Source organism: Carassius gibelio, chromosome B3 (genome assembly GCF_023724105.1).
Source record: "Carassius gibelio isolate Cgi1373 ecotype wild population from Czech Republic chromosome B3, carGib1.2-hapl.c, whole genome shotgun sequence".
Lineage (NCBI taxonomy): Eukaryota > Metazoa > Chordata > Actinopteri > Cypriniformes > Cyprinidae > Carassius > Carassius gibelio.
Window position 1 is genome coordinate 11,546,316 of NC_068398.1, and position 19,465 is coordinate 11,565,780.

General features: G+C 37.0%; 4 protein-coding genes across 31 annotated transcripts in view; 2 read left to right on the forward strand and 2 right to left on the reverse strand.

Moving 5' to 3' along the window:
• Positions 1 to 1,401, reverse strand: part of LOC127953298 (hemicentin-2) — a 25,804-nt gene extending 24,403 nt beyond the window's left edge. For 9 of the 27 annotated variants that reach the window (XM_052552426.1, XM_052552415.1, XM_052552416.1 and 6 more), the window contains exon 1: positions 1,000 to 1,142. In XM_052552426.1, coding sequence (XP_052408386.1) covers positions 1,000 to 1,069 — 70 coding nt within the window. In that variant the 5' untranslated portion in view covers positions 1,070 to 1,142. Of the gene's footprint in view, positions 1 to 999 lie in introns of all 27 variants that reach the window. The other 18 variants (XM_052552406.1, XM_052552407.1, XM_052552425.1 and 15 more) reach the window with 6 other exon arrangements.
• On the reverse strand, positions 1,120 to 9,878 carry angptl6 (angiopoietin-like 6). 2 transcript variants are annotated; one of them, XM_052552452.1, is made up of 8 exons: positions 9,709 to 9,878; positions 8,522 to 8,636; positions 6,702 to 7,201; positions 5,745 to 5,870; positions 5,049 to 5,256; positions 2,960 to 3,153; positions 1,711 to 1,981; positions 1,120 to 1,614 (listed from the first exon to the last, which is right to left on the reverse strand). In XM_052552452.1, the coding sequence occupies exons 3-8, from the start codon at positions 7,158 to 7,160 to the stop codon at positions 1,430 to 1,432; spliced, it is 1,443 nt and encodes a 480-aa protein (XP_052408412.1). In that variant the 5' UTR covers positions 7,161 to 7,201; positions 8,522 to 8,636; positions 9,709 to 9,878; the 3' UTR covers positions 1,120 to 1,429. The 2 variants fall into 2 exon arrangements, with proteins under 2 accessions (XP_052408412.1, XP_052408410.1); XM_052552450.1 differs by lacking the exon at positions 9,709 to 9,878 and having other exon boundaries at positions 8,522 to 8,853.
• A 69-nt stretch (positions 9,879 to 9,947) lies between these two features.
• On the forward strand, positions 9,948 to 15,755 carry ppan (peter pan homolog). The gene is made up of 12 exons (XM_052552449.1): positions 9,948 to 10,119; positions 10,386 to 10,556; positions 10,638 to 10,739; positions 11,029 to 11,079; positions 11,278 to 11,448; positions 11,607 to 11,683; positions 11,866 to 11,973; positions 12,147 to 12,270; positions 12,973 to 13,051; positions 13,147 to 13,276; positions 14,964 to 15,127; positions 15,203 to 15,755. The coding sequence occupies exons 1-12, from the start codon at positions 10,105 to 10,107 to the stop codon at positions 15,574 to 15,576; spliced, it is 1,566 nt and encodes a 521-aa protein (XP_052408409.1). The 5' UTR covers positions 9,948 to 10,104; the 3' UTR covers positions 15,577 to 15,755.
• A 42-nt stretch (positions 15,756 to 15,797) lies between these two features.
• Positions 15,798 to 19,097, forward strand: p2ry11 (purinergic receptor P2Y11). Its single transcript, XM_052552471.1, has 2 exons — positions 15,798 to 15,937; positions 17,924 to 19,097. Exon 2 carries the CDS (start codon positions 17,946 to 17,948, stop codon positions 18,840 to 18,842), a length of 897 nt encoding a protein of 298 aa, XP_052408431.1. The 5' UTR covers positions 15,798 to 15,937; positions 17,924 to 17,945; the 3' UTR covers positions 18,843 to 19,097.
• Positions 19,098 to 19,465: the final 368 nt, after the last annotated feature.

Consider the following 19,465-nt stretch of genomic DNA (forward strand, 5'->3'; position numbering starts at 1 on the left):
GCTGATTTCACCCAGCCAAAGCCCATGCCCACAAGTAACCATGGAACCTGTATTTAACCCATTGGGACCCACATGTCATTGAATGGTCTTAATGGTGAAAAGTTGATGATTTGTAGTGGAAATAATTAGAATTTCTGTGATGGTTTCTATTGTTTTTGTCAGCCGGGTCATGATAAGTTTTGTGATGTTATCTGGCATAAATGCGACAGAATTGCTGTAATATTGTGAGATAGTAGTAGGACTATTTGGGATAAATTCCAGGGCTGTTTTTCACTACCAATCCATCCCTGTACATAGCTGATCCTGAACCATAAAAAACATTAATGACCAGTCATGTGATTTGTTGCTATTATTTTGCCAGACCTGCTAGTAAGCATCCACCCTTGCAGAATACCTTCAAACCATTCAAAACAACATGCAAAAAAATCAATATTGAGTTTCTTAAAAAGCTTTCATACATGAAATGATCTCATTCATATATTCTCACCCTATGTACAGTAGGGAAACATACTTCAGTGTGTCTTTAACATTTGGGCGTTGTAAGTGTGAAAACTACTTGACACTGTCTACATGTGCTGTAGATTCTGTCCAGAGACTAACACTTACCACACCGTAATAACATTTCAAAAGTCACAACTTTGACATATAAAAAGTTAATGGTCTCTGGCTTTAGAAATGAAGATCACTTGTCAAATAAAATCAGAAAGAACACTTTGCAAACTCTGATAGCTTTAACACACTTAATTATTTGTAAATGAACATGGAAGTCTAACCACATCACATTCAACACCATCAAAACAGTTTCAGTGTTAGTAGAAATAGGGCTAAAGAAAGAAAGAAAGATATTACAAATAATAATAATAATTAATAAACAACTGCAAAAATAAAAGTGAACTCCCTCCCTGGATGATTTGCTGGGTTACTAACTGTCAAACTAATTAAAAAGTTCAAAGGATCCACAGAAAGACAATCAGTTCAGACAGAATGAGAAGAACTTACCACCATGAGAAAGGCTGATCAGCAAGAGACTTATCAACAGCTGAAGCAGAAGCATTGTGAAGCAAGCCATGAGCAATGATGCCAGTAATGCCTGAGATGGATGATAGATGCAGAGTCTCCTTTGGTGTTGTTTGTGAAAAGGATTTATTTTCTCTTAATAGCGAAAGCATGAAATGAAGTGTCTGAGACCAGGAAATCCTGTCTTAACTTAGTAAGTGAGAAGAAAACCACAGACATGAGGAAACAGAACAAAAATATGCAACAATATCAATAAACTTCAAGACTAGATCTCTAACCAAATAACCTGAAGCTCCGCAAAAACATTTAGTGCTCATTGTCACATCTTTGTGTAGACAAGGGGGCAAAAGATGGCACTCAATCTAAGTACTCTCAACTCTCTGGGTGCTCTGTTGATTTGTTTCTGTGGCTGTTAAGCAGGTTTGATCATCATGTCCACTTTCTTTAGAGAGTACGAGCCTCCGTGCAGCTCTGCCCAGTAAACACCATCCTGGTATCGACTTCTGTAATGGCCTCCTCTATACCACACCCCATTCAAGTTGGAGTGGGCACACATGTGGTACCACCAGCCACCCTTCTGGTAATGAGCACAGTTACCTATGGAGGACAAACAACAGATGGTTTAAAAAAACAACTTTTTTTTAATGACAGTCCATATAAATTAGGTGAAATACAAAAACATAGACTGAACACCTGAATAAGCATCCTTATCACGGTCCAGAGTGGTGAACGCTTTATTGTTGTGCCATGAAAGGGAGTCTCCTGCGTTGCCTTGATAACTGCCTAATCGTAGACGATACCAGTCACTCTCCGGTTCCACCTGAAAGCTGTCGTACTCTGCAAACGCCTGTCGTCCTTGCCAGTCTTCCATGGCTACTCGCAGCTTGTAGGTGGCCTGAGAGGTGAGCCAGTACAGGTGCTCCAAACCCAGCCAGTATTCACCATCCAGATTCCCAAAACCTTGCTGTATAGGCAATAGTTATATCATTAATTAAATAAATAATTTTTTTTGCATTAAAATCTGCTTTTTATTATTCATAAGGATGCTCATGAGTGCCCCCATGGACACTATTTTTCAGCTTATGTGGCCTGTGTCATTTGTAAAGGGCCATGGACTAAAGCTGGACAGACAACACTGCTACACTACATGACTCAACAGATAACCTGAACCGATTTTAAAACATTGGGTATAATATACATTAATATACAATATACAACATTGCCAACTTTGTAAATGGTAACAGAGGAGAAATCTTGGCACAAGTTATGTGGTGTATTCTCACCTTTAGTGGTTGGTATTTTCCAATGCCATTTTCTACACAATACACAAGTAGATGATGAAAAGTGACCATCTTTATGAGTGAGTCATTGATTCGTCCATTCAAATGTTTTTATCAATCACACTGATTCATTAAGGAACAAGATAGCTTGCTGTCCCTATGATTGAGTCATTGAATTATTCACTTTGAACAAAATGATTTGTTCAAACACACTGATTCATTCAGGAGCTAGTGTTGGCAAATGATTAATCGTGATAAACCGCATCCAAAATAAAAGTGTTTGTTTACATATAATGTGTGTGTATAAATTGTGGCTGCATCTGAATAGACACACTACTCTTCTATATATTAGGCGAAAGATGGTATATGAAATGAGTAGTAGGACTTCGTCGGAATTAATAGTAAACACATGGCAATGACAACATATCAATGTAGCACAGATTAAATTCATACTATAAAGTATGTACTTGTGAGCTGTCACAATGTAGTGTCACAAAGTAATCTAACTAAGAGATGTGCAATATTTTGAATTTGTTGCATTTGATTTGAACTTGTTGTTTTGGCAGAAATGTTATGCACAGTTCACTTAGCAAAGATGCTATGTAGACTTATTTACAGGCCTACTATATCAACTTTAGCACATTAAGTAATGTTTTGTGCACCTTGTACTGTTCCCAGGTCCTGAAGAAGTTGACAGAGCCATCCTGTCTCCTCTGGATTACGGTCCAGCCACCCTGCGCTCTGCTCTGGTCACACCAGGCCTGCAGAAGTGTGTTAGTATTGCGCGGTCGCAGCAGGTAGATGCCGCTGGTCTTCTCTCCAGACTCCAGCACATGTTGGCAGTCATTCCACGGTCCTTTAAAAGAGACAGTATACTACAGGAATATAACAGGAATTGAATTTTAAAAATCATTTAATTACACTATTATATATATATATATATATATATATATATATATATATATATATATATATATATATATATATATATATATATATATATTTTTTTTTTTTTTTTTTTTTTTTTAATCTTAATCGTCTTTTGTATTATATGACAAAAGCCAATGAGTAAATGATATTACCATTCCAGAAAGTGGCATCTTTAGTGGTGGGAAAACAACCCAGAGTTTTGTGATATTAGTTGGCTTGTCTCACTTGTATCATGTCATTAAATTTCAAAAGACAGTTTTTACCATAGCGCTTCAACAGATCTGAAGTGTTCAGAGAAGCTAGTTTCTATGTTCAGAATATTAGGTTTAGTATTTGATTTGAGTACATGAGCTGTATGGCAGCACTCTCTATTGAACAGATAGTGTGGAGGAGCTGGATGGATGGTAAAGAAGGGCTGCGCTTCTGCTGGTTCAGAAAGCAGCAAGGTCATGACCTATATACTGTATACAACTGTATGTCTCTCAGCCTTTAATTATCAGTCCATCATGGAGGAATTCACACTCCTACTAACCACCAGAAGAATTTGACCTACTGCACTCAGTGGCATGTTCCATTTGTACTTAGATACAGACTTATACCTAAAAAAATAGTTTGCATTGTTAGATAAAAAAAATAAAACATTATTTGATTTATTAAAGAAGAATACAAACAAATAAAAAACCACAAATATCAACATATGAACCACTGTATTTTATTTTGATATTTTAAAACTTATTTAAATGTTATACAATTATTTTATAATTCATTTAAATTCACTCTGTAAATGTTTTTCTTTTAAAAGTACATTAACTGTAGCTTCTCAGTACATTAACTGATGGACTTGAGTTGTGTGGATTACTTGTGGATTATTGTGATCAGTTGTTTGGACAATCATTCTGACGGCACCCATTCACTGCAGAGGACCCACTGGTGAACAAGTGATATAATGCTACATTTCTCTAGCAGTTTTCTGATGAAGAAACAATCTTGGATGGCCTGAGTCAATTTTAGCAATTTTTTATTTTTGGGTGAACTGTTCCTTTAAATACAAAGATTTGTTTCGACAAAAACATCTAACTCGAAACCCTTCTTCAGTTATTAATGTCAGCATGAGTGTGTTTTAAAACTGTTTAGTGGCTGCCGTAACAGTGGCAGTAATTTAGGTCTGTTAAATGGAGTGAACTTGTGTCCTGTAATCTCACACCCGAGTTTGTGGCGGTAAAAGCATTGCATTGCAATTCAAGGGTTGTGTCAAAAAGCTTTTTGAGGTGGTGATTAACTTGCTTATGCTTTGTGCGTGTGTGTGCTTATGCTAATAAACAGCTTTCAGCCTGAGCGCAGCTCTCACAGTCCTGTGAAGTGTAATGAGGGTCACCATCTCTGATAAGACACTGTTTGGAATTCTCAAAGATAAAGCTTCCTGACCACAGGTCACTGACACCCAGGGCTTCCCAGCTCCTACGTGGGAAACATGGATATGACTGATATCTGGGATTGTTACTATTTTGCTAAGACAAGGATCATTATAACCATTGCTCTTACTTTAAGTTAAGGATTTAAACAAACCGCTAATTCTAAATATTAAACTTTGGTGCGTAAATCATCTTGCACCATTTGTGCTGCAGACGTTAATTACATTTCAAATGTGCTGGCTTGTTGAAGCTTGGAGGATGATAAATCAGGCAAAAAGATGCGTCCACATCAAAGGACGGACAACATTGGGTCATTTAAGTAAATAATAGGTCCTTCAGTACACTGAAAACTCAATAGCAACACACTAAAAATCACTCAAAACAGCATTGCAGCTACACCCTATCCTACCTGGAGATTTAGTCACGGGGTAACTGGTGAAAGGTGTGTCTGTTGGCAGATGGGGCAAGCCATCAAAGGGCTCCAGCAGTTCTGAAGGACTCTGTTCCTGGTGCAAAGGGGCACTTTGGTCTCTTTGGACATTGCTGGCAACTTCTTTAGCCTCTGTGTTCACATCCACCAACCCACTAGACTGCTGAACCGGAAGTGATGTGGTTGCCTGTAAAGAAATTCATAAGAAATGTCACTTGGTTTTGGGGGGATCTTACTGTATGTTTGTGGAAAATCCAATGTGACACCTGAAAGCTCAGACTTGGAGTTAAGGGGCACTTGGATCCAAATGCAGATTTAAAACAATAACAAAGCACAAGAAAACCACAAAAGGGAGAAACAAGAAACTGTTGCTTGTGGCTGTTGTGCACACTCTGTGCTCACTTCTTCAAAACCTGCACTGAGACAAGCTCCACAGCAGACTTCTACTTTACAGTGGCATTTCATTACAAGCATGCGGCCTCAGATGAACACCACAAGGTGCTATTTTGAAACTGTGCCAACGAACACAGGAAACACAAGACGGGTTAAAAATACTAATTGAACACAGTTGGAAACAGGCAGACTAATGACAGGAAACAAGTAAAACTACAACTTAAAGGTCCACCTTACAAAGCAAAAGCACAAAGGCACAGAACACAGAACAGATGTTCTTACCTGCGGGTTCTTGAGCTGGCACTGTTTCTCCAGATGTGTGATTAGTTGGCTCTGGTTGCTCACTAGAGAAGTCAGTGCGTCGTACTTCTTTTCCAGGTCTCTGTAACTGCTGGACACCTGAAGCACCTGTCAGGATTTGCCATCGCACAGATGAAAATAATGATCAAAATATATGAAAAGTAGAAAGCGTAACTATGAGTGCGGTCTAAATAACTTTGCATAAAATGAATGCATGAATCTGTGAAAATCTGTGTACTTCAAATCTTAAAATTGATTTGCGAAAAATAAATGCAGATAATATAATTGTATATTTTTAGTGTAATGCAATATATTTTTTTATTATAATGTGTATTGCAGATAATATAATATTAATGAAATAAATGCCACTTAAGTTTATTTAAAGAGTCTGTAAACTTTAATTACTGTTTTTAACACATTTAAACTGGGCTTTTTAATAGTGTCACAATAAAAGTTTAACTTTACAGTATTCATTTATGGTTTTAATAATATTGTGTCTTGCATTAAAGAAATGTGTTATGCATAATTACATTAAAATATTACTTTAAAATCTAAAATTAACCTATTTAAAATGTACTAAATTACAACTTCATTGTTACAAATTTGTGTTTACAAATATACTGAAATATATGATACATTTAAATAGAAATGGCATTGAAATATTTTAGTTGACCATAAATGCTTGTTAAAACTATGCTTTTGGGTTAAAGAAATCACTTAAAAGTTTAACAAATTGCTTCATTTAAATCACTAAAGTAAAATAAAAATAAGTATATTATTTCCATATTAACTACTCTTATTAAAATTCACTTTTATTTTTTTTTTACTTTTTATTTTTTATTTTCTAGTTTAATCTATGATTTTTCATTGCACATTTTGGTATTACGGCTAATCTGTGCACATCTTGAGACATTTGCAGTAGATAATGCTTTTAGCTACCTGGGCTGTTGCATTAAGCACCAAACTCTCGAGCCTCCGTTGCTCCAAAACCTGATCCTTCTTCTGGATGATCTCATCCATCAGTTGGGCGTAGAGTTGGGTGATGCGGGCATTCATGTTGACACTCTCCCTGCGCAGAACTCTCATCTCATTGGCCAGTGTGCCCTCCTGCTCCAGCTGCCCACGCATTGCGTCCAGATGTTCCTGCTGCCGGTCCAACAGCGCGCGCAGGGACACCATCTCAGAGCGGTTGACACGAGCTGTCTCAGTACTCACACAAAGCGCCCCTGTTAACTTCTGCTGAGGTACGATGAAAGTGTAGGAACAGCGGCTCGGCTTTTTCTCTGTTGTTCCAGACGATTTTTTCTGACCTGCATCTTCCTTGGAGGTGTCTGCGTTAGAGCAGGCCCCACCAAAAACCAGCAGGAAGCCCAAGACACAGGTCACTGGAATTTCCATAAGTGTTGCGTTACTGAGCCAATAAACTGTCCAATATGATCCTAACAAACAAATAAAACAAAAATCTGAGCATTTTAAGAGAGAACTAATTCATAAAAATTTCATCAAAAATAAATAAATTTCTATATGTATGTATATATATATATATATATATATATATATATATATATATATATATATATATATATATATATGTATGTATATATATATATATATATTTGTATGTATATATATATATATATATATATATATATATATATATATATATATATATATATATATTATATATATATATATATATATATATATATATATATATATATTATATATATATGTGTGTATATGTATATATATATATATATATATATATATATATATATATATATATATATATATATATATATATATATATATATATATATATATATATATATATATATATATAAAAGTTTTCCAAAAGAAGTTTTTAGCAATGCATATTACTAATCAAAACTTAAGTTTAGATATATTTACGGTTGGAAATTTACTAAATATCTTGTTGAAACATGATCTTTACTTAATATCCTAATGATAATTTTGACCCATACAATGTATTGTTAGATACTGCTACAAATATACCTGTGCTACTGATAACTGCTTTTGTGCTCCAGGGTCACAATTATTTATAATTGTACAGTGAGCTAAAACCTGCCTAAATTGTAACATTATAACCACCCACTCAGTCAGTCTTGAACTGAAGAGGCCTGCAGTTTTGATGCATAACAGATGTGCATGTTTAATGATGGGATGTAAAACCCAGTTTTGCCTTTTCTTGGGTTAATTAGCATGTCAACAGAAACAGAGCCTGGGTCAACCTACCATTTCATTTGATTGTTAAAATCAATAGCTAAAGTCAATACCGATTAAAATTACAGCTTTGGTACACATCTTAAATGTCATAAGCAATTAACAAATCTAAACATTGACTGAGGCATCTACTGAAAACAGCTAAACAAAGGTACTGAAAAGAACAGTGCTGCCTATTAGAGAGGATACATATTACCCTCTCTAACCAGGGTTTTTTTAGTTTTTAGTTTTCTTAAATCAAAGTTTTTGACTCAGAATTTAAGCAAATGTACCTAAAGTCATAGTGAACTGTCGATTAATAAATCTTTTGGAAAAGTTTCATTTTTGACAAAAAATTCCATATTAAAATACATAAGTAATACTTTTGGGATATTTCAACTGAAGATACATAATTGATATGCTTCTTTATAGTTAAAGTAGTTATTTTTTATGTTTTTATTTGTTTAAAAGAAAACGTGGAATATAACCATGATTCTGAGAAAACAAATCACATTATGAAGAGATATTTCTCTTACCTCCTTATATCACCAGATGATCTTCTTTTTTTGGATTTGGTCTCTTTTTAAGGTAATGCCTTGTCCTCCGACTGATGCAAACAAGATGTTCAGCTCCGAGCTTCAGATCTGAGCTCTTTATAACGAAAAGATTATAATATCAATGAAAAATCACTGTCATAAAGGGAAACGCCTTTGCTATTAGTAATTGAACATAATGACTGCGCAGTGGATGTCTGGTCGGTGCTCCCGCTGCTCTTCAGTGGAGATGTTCAAAGACACTGGGGAGTGGGAGACACCCAGACTGACACTAAACTTTTAAAGCAGGAAGATCAGCTCTTGTCAGAGGATCTCTAAACAAAGAAGAGTGTAATTACAAGCCATCCTAATGAGACCAGCCCCCTCCTTTCTGGTCCTACACAGGCCTGTCCCCCACTCAAGCGCTCCCAGCACCCTCTCCTTCACTCCAGTCATCATGCAGACTGACCATGACTCTACAATATGTGACCCTGGAGCACAAAAGCAGTCATAAGTAGCTCAGGTATATTTGTAGCAATAGCCAACAATACATTAGATGGGTCAAAATTAGCAAAAACAACCATTAGAATATTAAGTAAAGATCATGTTTCCTACCGTAAATATATAAAAACTTCAATTTTACACACCTTACTTTACAGGCGATTTTCTCAATATTTAGATTTTTTTCGCTCCCTCAGATTCCAGTTTTTCAAATAGCTGTATCTCAGCCAAATATTTTCCTATCCTAACAAACCATACATCAACGGAAAAAAATTATTTACTATAGTAAATAGTATTTATTTACCCCTATTTATCCTTATGACTGGTTTTGTGGTCCATGTCAAAATACAGCTCATTAAAAAATAATAATAATAGAATTCACAATAATGCAGTTTGCAAGTATGTGCAAGAAATTGCTGAAATGGACATGATTACTTACATTCTACTGCTTTGAAATTAAGATGCCTGTAATGGTAGTTCTGTCATGGTGGGGACTTTCTATCGACTTCTGCAATTATGAGCTAATGATAGTTACATTCTCTGCTACCCATCTAATTCTAGAAGCTAAAATAAGAAGATTTTTACAAGATCAAGTGTGATAACTAAACAATTAGGAAAAAAGAAAAACCTTAACAAGGAAGAAAAGGAAAGCCGACAATACTTTAATGATTTAGAAAGGTTTAACTCACATCGAATTCTGACTCAGCTCAAAGTGAAAGTGAATGAGAGTAATCAGAGTTCAGCAGTGGACATTTCCTTTAAATTGGATTCAAGGCTAGTGGGACATTCAAAACTTAATCGAAAGTTTAAAACCTGCTTGGTTTACTCATTCAAACCAACCCAGCTACATGCAGTAATACATCCCATCCAAAAGACGGCGCGTGTAAAATCTAACATCCAGCGTGTGCACGTTCTGCGCATGCGCAAGCACGCCACATGGTTAGCATCAGAGTTTTTAAGATGGGTGCTGGTTAACTAGTCTTGCGATACATTTTACTTCAGATATTCGTATTAAAATAAAATCAAATCAAGTAAAGTTCAGTTTTGCGCCCTCGGCTTGGATACGTTGTACTTTCCCTTAAAAAATGGGAAAAACAAAGGTAAGTTAAGTTACGTGTTTAACTTGAAGTTAAGTGCGGACTATGAAGTAACGTTAACTTACCAACTCCGTCTGTCTTTATCTTTGAAAAAAATCTATTAATTTCGTTATTTGGAATGAGATTCGGTGATTTATATGTATGTGTAAAGATATATGTGTCAATGTTCTAACTTTTGGCAAAATAATGGACAAGATCTTTTCATCTTGAACACTTTTGTTTGACGAATTGAAGGTAAAATAATGATTTTTTTTGTTTTTGTCTCATAGACTAGGAACCAGAAGAAAGCCCGCGAGGCTGCCAGTCGTGTGGCCGAGGAGACTTACTCGACTGTGCCGCACACCTTCGTGTTTCACCGCGGACAGATAGGCAAGAACGTCACTCAGCTCGTGACAGACATGAGGCGAGTCATGGAGCCTTTCACCGCCAGAGCTCTGAAGGTGCGCCTCACGACTGATGCTGCTGCTAGACTCCGCTGTCGGGCCTCGTTTACACACTGAAACTCTTGTCTTGGTTTGCAGGTGCGACAGAAAAACGTCTTGAAAGACTTTGTTGCAGTGGCAGGACCATTAGGAGTCACGCACTTCTCAATATTTACCAAAACTGAAAATACTATGAACATGGTGAGTGTATCTGTATTATGTAAAACGGATAGGGAGGTTCCTGGATGCTCATTTTGTAATGGTGTCTATTTTTGACTAAATGGATTTTGCACCTTTTATAGAATATGTTAGTTGATCTATAATGGGCGAAGTAGCCTAAAAGTTTAATCTATTGACTTGCAAACAAACCTGTCGTTTTACTTAAGTAACTGATATTTGTGCCATGCCATAAAATATTTTGAATACGACTGACTCTTCTTTTTCAGATCAAATATATTAAGACCTAAAATTATTCTCTCTTTCTCCACAGAGGCTTGCACGTCTTCCCAAAGGTCCAACGTTACATTTCCGTGTTGCGAAGGTATATATCTGCACTACCTTTGACCCGTCTTTGGTTTGATTTCTCATGTCCGGGGGCACAAATGATGACATTTTAGTATTTTGACCGTTGAGTGATGTCTTAAAGTAAACGCACTGATGTGTCTGGTCTCACACTGATTATATTATCAACATTCTTGTTCATAATTTGTTCTAAAAGTTAATGGTCTCTTTGTTCCAGTACACACTCAGCAAAGATGTAGTTTCGTCTTTAAAGAGGCACAGGATGCATGAACAGCAGTTTTCCCATCATCCTTTGCTAGTGCTGAATAATTTCGGCATAGAGGGCATGCACATCAAGCTGATGGCCACCATGTTCCAGAACATGTTCCCCTCGATCAACGTACACAAGGTAATTCACTCGGTCAGAACTATATAAATGTGTCTCCACATGTGATGCAAGTATAGTCTTCTGAAACTTGTGATGTTTACAACCAGCTGATGTTGTGTTGGTGGTGAGAAGAAATTAAGATTTATGCATGTTTTGATCATTTAACTCTTGTTTCTCAGCTCAACCTCAACAGCATAAAAAGATGTGTGCTGTTAAATTATGACCCCGTGTCCCAAGAGGTGGAGTTTCGTCATTAGTAAGTAGCTTGGTTTTGTTTGTGTGTTCTTGTCTCTAGTTCAAAGGTGCACATGATGCAACTTCTAAACATGACTTTCCTGTGATTGTTTTCAAAGTAAACGCACTGATGCATTTTCAAACGAATGCTATTTTGGGAGGTTACTCACAGTATCCGCTAACCCTCTCCATGTCCTCCTGCAGCAGCTTGAAGGTGGTGCCTGTGGGCATGAGTCGAGGGGTGAAGAAGCTGATGCAGGAGAAGTTCCCCGACATGAGCCGGCTGGAGGACATCAGCGAGCTCCTCATGAAGTTAGTCTTCCACAAGCTTGAGATCATTCACAGAATTTGATGCATATGATGAAATCTATTATAATTGATGGAACAGTGATGTTTCGAAGTAAACGCTCTGATGCACCAGCTTGATACTTGAGTACGTAATGTGCATAAGTGATTTTACAAGTCACACTTTGCACTTTCTGCAGAGGTGTCAATCTTTCAGAGAGCGAGGCAGAGCAGGACGGAGACCACAACATTACAGAGTTACCACAGGTGTACTCTGGTCGTGGAAACATGGCCTCGCAGCAGAGCGCAGTTCGGCTGACTGAGGTGAGGAATCCATCACGCTATTGTTTAAAGGGCCCAAAAATTAAAATTCTGTCTTAATTAATTACTCAACCTCATGTCGCTCAAAACATGTGCGACCTATGTTCATCTTCAGAAGACAAATTTAAGATTTCTTTTTTTCTATTAAAATCCGAGAGCTTTTTGACCCTCCATAGTTTAGACCGAAATGGGCCACGTCAAAGTCTCGAAGACAAGTCGTGCCACTTGGTGGCCATCTTTGAAACGCCTATTGGGCATCCAAGTGCAGCTCTTGAATTGGGAAACATCAAATTCTCAAATGATTAAATTACATATTTGAAATCGCCAAAGAAATCTGACAACAAATGTTTCATAAATGTTACTTTTGCTCAAATAGCCCGGGCTTAAAGTTCTCTGGCACCATGCCGGATTTCTGTTTTCTGATTTTTGAAAGGGGATAAATTCGTCCTCTGTATGTATTTTTTATTTATTTTTTTTTTAACCCCTGAATAGCGTTATAAAAAGCTTATTGCTGTTCTAAGCGCACGTCACTGTTTCTAACAGCATGAGCTTGAGAAAATAATGACAATTAATTTTTTTGGTGAACTATCCCTTTAAATATTACTATGTTATTATGCTAACAGCACATGCTTAAGCACAAAAAGCACATCAGTTGCTTAACAGTTTGTGTCCACTGAAAAGTGATGGGTGTCTGTTCTGCTACAGATTGGCCCCAGAATGACTCTGCAGCTGGTGAAGATATCAGAAGGCATGGGGGAAGGAAAAGTGCTTTATCATTCCTTTGGTATGTGTAGTTTTGTGTAAGAGACCATTTAGATGCCCGACCTAGTTGTGTTTGAGCTTATCTCTAAACTAGACCTAAATGTGCTCTGTCTGCAGTCTCGAAAACAGAGGAAGAGCTTCAGGAGATGCTGAAAAGGAAGGAGGCCCGTCTGAAAGAGAAAGAAGAACGGAAGAGAAAACAAGAACAGAACATTGCCCTGAAAAAAGAAAAACGAGATCAGAACAAGTGAGTAGATCTGCTGCTCTGGTGGTGGTAAAGAGCTGGATGTGGTAGAGGATACTGGTAGGGCTGCAACTAACGATTATTTTGATAATCGATTAATCTGTCGATTATTTTTACGATTAATCGATTAATCGGTTTATGTACTTATATTTTAGTTTTTTCCATTTTTTCCCCAAGTAAATTATTAATAAAGGGTCTTTATCATTCAGCATAGATTTTTAAGAGATTTTAACCATTTTGCATTGTCATATCCTCATCAAAAATATACCTGGAGTTGTTTTATGTTAGTAATCCTTTGTTGAACTCTTCTGCAATCAAAACACTGACCCATACTCTAGCAAAATTCACAAGGAGATTTTAAATATTGTTTTCACCATGGCAGTCCTTAGAGCTCCTAAAGTAGTTTAACATCCCAAACAAAGCTTAAGGAATCTTTGAGAACATATTTTCACGAAGTATAAGGATAAAACAGAATAAAATTGCAGTGCATTGTATTTTATTATTTACTGGGAAAAAGCTTTATAGCTTATGCTGTGAAATTGTAAACAATCCTTCGAAAAAAAGTGCCAATGGCATGAAACCTGAATGGAACTCACAATTTAAAGTAAAATCCATCAGAAGGTTGTCCAGAAAAAAAAAATTGGGACACACACAAAAAAACCTGCTGTGTGAAAAAGAGCAGTGAATACTTAGAAACGAAGTGCATGTTAAATATACTCAAACATTTACCTCTCTCATTCAGTCATAATTAGGCTGCAAGTCTGAATTATGAACTGGTAAACGACAAACTGATCACATAACATGTTTGTAAAGCTTTAAATGTTAACTGTTAAAAAGCAATGTTATCAGCTTTTACGACTTAACATTTGCAAACAACCTTGTACTGGAGAATCTGCACAAATAAAATTCTTAGGGGCCGTTCACATATCGCACCTAAAATCGCGTGGAAAACGCTAGTCGCGCCGCTTTCTCCTTCTTTCCAAAGCGCTCGGGCAGAAGCGCCCCTGAGGCGTCTGCCTTTGCTAAGCAACCATGACGTGCTCTCTCCATGACGTGCCCTCTCCATGAAGACCCGGAAATTTCAGCAAAGGATAAATGGATGCGGTGTGGACGCGCCTGGAAAAACGGGCGCATCGCACCGCGTGCGTGTCGCGACCGCGTCGCTTCCATTATGAGAGTGCATACTGCGCGCCTACATAGGAAATAACGAACTTGAGCACGCAAAAGACACGATATGTGAACGGCCCCTTAAACAGTTCAGTAGTGCAGAGTTTACAGGTTACTCTTCATTTTGAAGGCTCAAAGTAAAGTACTCCCACTTCCCGCTGTTTCAGCTCTAGATACTGGTAAGAAAAGCAGACCCAAAGACACGTGTTAGCTGCAGAAGTACTTTCAAGAAGTTCCGAGAATTCTTTGTTTCCGCAGAAGTAAATATTACAGCATTTGCTTACTGTGTTTTGAAATGGGAATTCTGCATTTCTGCTAAATGGTTGCTGCCCATTACTTCATAAAAATAATCTCCAATTAAAAAGCTTTAAAATATCCCACGATTAATCAATTGTACATTTTATTTATATTTTGAGTGTTTTGCAAATTTAAAAAATAAATCAGAATACCATAGCAATGCACTCAAAGAATGTTTTTAAATTAAGTTCTATTGTATTTGTTCCAATGTTTTAATTTCTTAAAGGCAAAAGAGCTTGGAAGGCATCAAGAGAAAGCGTCAGCAGGAAGGGCAGGAATCAGATGATGAAGTGGAGGATCCTGGGAAACCGGAGGGCCAGGCTCCAGCTGAGGACTCTGAGGACGAAGCAGAGTATTACAGACAGGCTGTGGGGGAGGAACCAGATGAAGGTATCGCGTCATACCAAAATTATTTGTGTAATTTTTACTGTTGCACTGGTTCTAATTTCTTCTTTAACTCCACAGACATGTTTCCTGGTACAAAAAGGAAGCGTGGTCCTGGAAAGTCTACAATGCCCTTTAAAAAGAGGAAGTTGACACCGGGGAAGGGCCCTCCTCATGACAAAAGGAGTTTTAAGTCTGACTGGGGTAATAAAGATGGCAGAAAGCGGTTTGGGGATAGAAAACCGCTAGAGGGGAGAAACAAGTTTCGAAAGAGCGAAGGAGGCAAAAAGTTTGGCCAGAAAGGGGGGAAAGGAAATAGATTTGCCGGGCAGAAAAAAGGAGACACCGGTAAGAAGTTTGGCGGACAGAAAACATTTAAAGGACGTGCTGTTATGAAACGACAGAAAGGTGCCGGAGGAAAAAAAGACTTTAAACATAAGAAAGGGAAAAATTAAAGGAACTGAAAGCAAGGTTGGATGCATCCAAACTGCTTAACCACAAGATGGAACTGTTGCTTCACCGATGCATGTATTACATGACTGATGTATCATCATGTATAAATGCAAAAACATCAGCAGATCAATGCTGCTTTCTGTCAGATACATTTTACCAATAAAGCCTTTCAAACAATCAAGCGGCTTGTGTTGCAATCATCTAGAAGCTTTAAAGGTCACGTGTGCTTGCAAGTGTGATTTCAGTCATCGTTCTTTTTTTTTTTCTTTTTCTTTTTTTTGAAAATGCCCACTCCTTGCATGACACAGGAAGTTTGATACTGTTTCACGAGTGACTGTCGGAGCATTTAGTTTTGCAGACTTGGTAAGTTTTATCGATTTGTTTTACTTGTATTTGGCAATTTTTACAAATGTACAAGAGTGAGACTTTATTAATATCTCATACATTTAAAAAAAAGGTAGAAAAGAAAAAAAAATGGTGTGTTTATATGTTTGCCGTGTATGCTTGGAATATGTATGTCAAGGTGTATTAACAGCATAAAGCATATATTTGAGTAAAATGTTCTGTAATTTATATTTAGCTGTACTTGACTGGGCTTGTTGGGTTGAATACATCAATGTTTTTGTGCTTGGATCTTATTTGGTGAAATATCAGTGTTTTGTTGTTTTCGTAATAATTTGTGAGTGCTTAGCACTTATGTTTCCAATTATGATGACCGATTGTTATCAAAATTCTAACGCCTGTTTACTTCTGTATAAAAAAAAATATAATAACATTACCATTAGCAAAAAGGGTAAATATATTCTTCCTCAATATCATGAACAGCCTTGGATGTAAAGTTGTTTTTTAGTCCTAAATAAAACTTTTTTTTTTTTTACAGTGCACTGGTCTATAACTTGCTGTTTTCAGTCATAACACTTTTAAACGATGCAGGAAGTCACAAGTTTTGATGCAGTGAATGAATAGGGTATTATTTAAAAAATGATCATCCCTCCAAAACATCTTTTACAAACATTTACATTTCTTTCTCTTATAAAGTGTTAATATGTATTTAATGAGTTGTATTCATAGGGGTTATTATAGCATAGTTCTTTAATAAGGGGCTTATTATAGCAACCTCCTATTGTAGCAAAATTTCAAAGCCTGGCTATGCCCGTGCCTGCGCACAAAAGAGCAGCATATATCCACAGCCGCGAGATGAGAGATAAGCAAATCATGAGAGATTATTTCGAAGGCAGAGCTGAGGTCAAGTAACACAAGAGAGTAGTAAATAATTCACTACCATCCCTGTTGAAAAAATATGCTTGTTAAGTATGTTTTGATGCTGGTTTAAGCTGGTCCTTAGCTGATCATGTGCTGGTCTGGCCATCTTAAGACCAGCCCATGACCAGCTAAGGCCCAGCATAAACCACCTCTAACAACTCTAGATTTTCCAATAATTTAGCAATAAATGTTCAATTTAAAATGGGTATTGGATGGAACTGTAGGATCGAGATTTGGTAACTGCAGGCTTTTGAAGTGACCGAGGAAAGGCAGCAGTGACGAGAAGCATTTATGTAAAGAGGTAGGTGCAGAAACAACCAATGACACAGTTTCAAAAGAGATCTGGGTCATGTCGACAGGAAGAAGAATTGGATTTTGAAATAAGCCCACAGACAGAAGACAGACTGGTAAGGGTGAAGCAGGGCAGGAAATGACAAGAGAGATTAGGCTCACACTCAAATTGATAGCAGTGTTTGAAAAGACCTGGTGGAAGAACCTAGTTAATGTTTTTTTTAATTTTGTCAACAACTGTGTTTTTAGGATGCATGGTAAAAACAGGTAAAGAGCTGAATCACAAACCGAGGTAACAATTTATAAACATTAGTTAATTCATAATGATACCTAATACAACTTAGTTCACTATACCTAAAAGAAAGGTTCCAAAAGGGAACCATTTGTGAAGAGCATTTTTTAAAACCCGAAGAACCTTCTATGGAATTGAAGAAAGTTCCATGTATGGTAAAAATTCTATACGAGTGCCGAGGTGTTGTATTTCCAGTACTGGACAAGTGGTGCATTTGACCAAACCACAAAACAAAATCAAACAGCAACTACTGTATGAATTAACCACAATCCAACTGTAGGTTTATGTAAAACGCTTCTAAGAATCTGTAGCAGCATTACACAAGATGCTAAGAAGAGAAGCTTGAGATGAGCAGAAACGCGGTTGTGGTATATTTATTTTCTGATTGCTAAACCGTGTATGTTTTGGTGAAGAAAAAAAAAAGATGCAAATGTTTTGGATTCACAAGGTTTTTCCAAAAATTTTATTTAAGATTGGTGCTGTACTTGTTTGTATTTTTGCAGGGGTCAGAGAACACAGGGGACCATGAACGACAGTTTACTCTGCAATTCTACATTTCAAATCAGACTCCTCCCCCCAATGTATGGCATTGAGATGTGCGTGGCTCTGATAGGGAATATATTTGCCCTGTGGCTCCTGGTGACCAGAGAGAGACAGAACTGGCACACCGGAGTAGTGTTCTCCTGTAACCTGGCCATCTGTGACATTCTCTATGTCCTAACCTTGCCTTTGCTCATCATTTACTATGCCAATGACAAGCAGTGGAGCATTGGAAATGGTCTATGCAAAATCGAACGCTTCCTCTTCAGCTGCAACCTCTACGGCAGCATTTTCTTCATCATGTGCATCAGTGTCAACCGATACATTGCCATAGTTTTCCCCTTCTTCACCAGGAGCTACGTGCACCCTAAACATGCAAAGATCGCAAGCGTGCTGACGTGGTTCATCGTGATCGTCGGTTCATCCCCAGTCCTCAAATTTGCTGGAACCGAAATCAAAGAAAACCACACTCTTTGTGTCTCAAGTCATGATGAAAGCCTGAGAATACCCCATTTTAAGTACACTCTATTTCTTATGATTGTAGGATGCATGATTCCTTTGTTAGTTACCTTTGCATCATATTTGGGTGTGATTTGGACTGTTCTGAAAAATAAAAACATAACCGCGCTGGAGAAGAGGAAGGTGGCTCTGATGGTTGCTCTGGTCTGCATCCTTTACGCCATATCATTTCTGCCCTATCATATTTTGCAGACGTACCATGTGTATCTGAAGTCAATTAAGATCATGAAGTGTACAGTGTATAATCCTTATCAAGTGTCAAAGGGCCTGACCACTCTGAACATGTGCTTGCATCCACTTCTATACATGGCTGTTTTTGACAGCATACGGACAGTTTGCTGTGGAAAGAGCTCAGATGACTAACTTTCATACATACAATATCTTGTTTGCACAAAATCTCACACTGTGGCTTCCTGAATGTAAATTAAGTGTAACATTCTTGTTAATGGCTGTACTCTTTGCTTGTACGTCTGCAAACCACAAACCACATATAAATTATTTTCTTTGTTTCATTTTTGTGCTCAAAAGCAAACAAGAACATATCTAACAGGAAAAACTGACCATTAAAATGCTTGTTTTCTAGCTGCAAAGAATACCAATTAAATATATTTAAGAGAAGACAGGCTCAGTTTGTATTTCTTTATTTATTCTTTTTCCAATATAATGGCTTTGGGGTATATCATTTTCTCAATATTATTTTAGTCTTTTGTGATATAAAATATTACTTTCCTTGTACTTCACAACTGATAGCTATTTTTAAACATTGCCCAGAAGTACAAGAAACCATAAGATAAATCTAGACAAATGATCCAGAGAACTGAGACCTAAACTGACTAATTAAACAACATTAGTGCCATAAAGATGTAATGCATTAACTCAAATTAAGTTTGTTTGTGGCATTATATCCCGTTTCAAAATATATGTGGTTAAAAGCAGTTTTAGTGAAAATCATCCTTTAAAATCTACTTAATGTTCAGACATGTTCC

What these genes read in the sequence shown, in the direction of transcription:
- p2ry11 (XM_052552471.1), top strand. Translation starts at nt 17,946, where the DNA reads ATGAACGACAGTTTACTCTGCAATTCTACATTTCAAATCAGACTCCTC.
- ppan (XM_052552449.1), top strand. An exon ending in TACATTTCCGTGTTGCGAAG is followed by an intron (nt 11,080 to 11,277) that starts GTATATATCTGC and finishes TCTTTGTTCCAG; the next exon opens with TACACACTCAGCAAAGATGT. An exon ending in GAGGTGGAGTTTCGTCATTA is followed by an intron (nt 11,684 to 11,865) that starts GTAAGTAGCTTG and finishes GTCCTCCTGCAG; the next exon opens with CAGCTTGAAGGTGGTGCCTG.
- angptl6 (XM_052552452.1), bottom strand. Translation starts at nt 7,160, where the DNA reads ATGGAAATTCCAGTGACCTGTGTCTTGGGCTTCCTGCTGGTTTTTGGT. An exon ending in CCCCGTGACTAAATCTCCAG is followed by an intron (nt 3,154 to 5,048) that starts GTAGGATAGGGT and finishes TCTCTTTTAAAG; the next exon opens with GACCGTGGAATGACTGCCAA. An exon ending in TGATAAGGATGCTTATTCAG is followed by an intron (nt 1,615 to 1,710) that starts GTGTTCAGTCTA and finishes TGTCCTCCATAG; the next exon opens with GTAACTGTGCTCATTACCAG.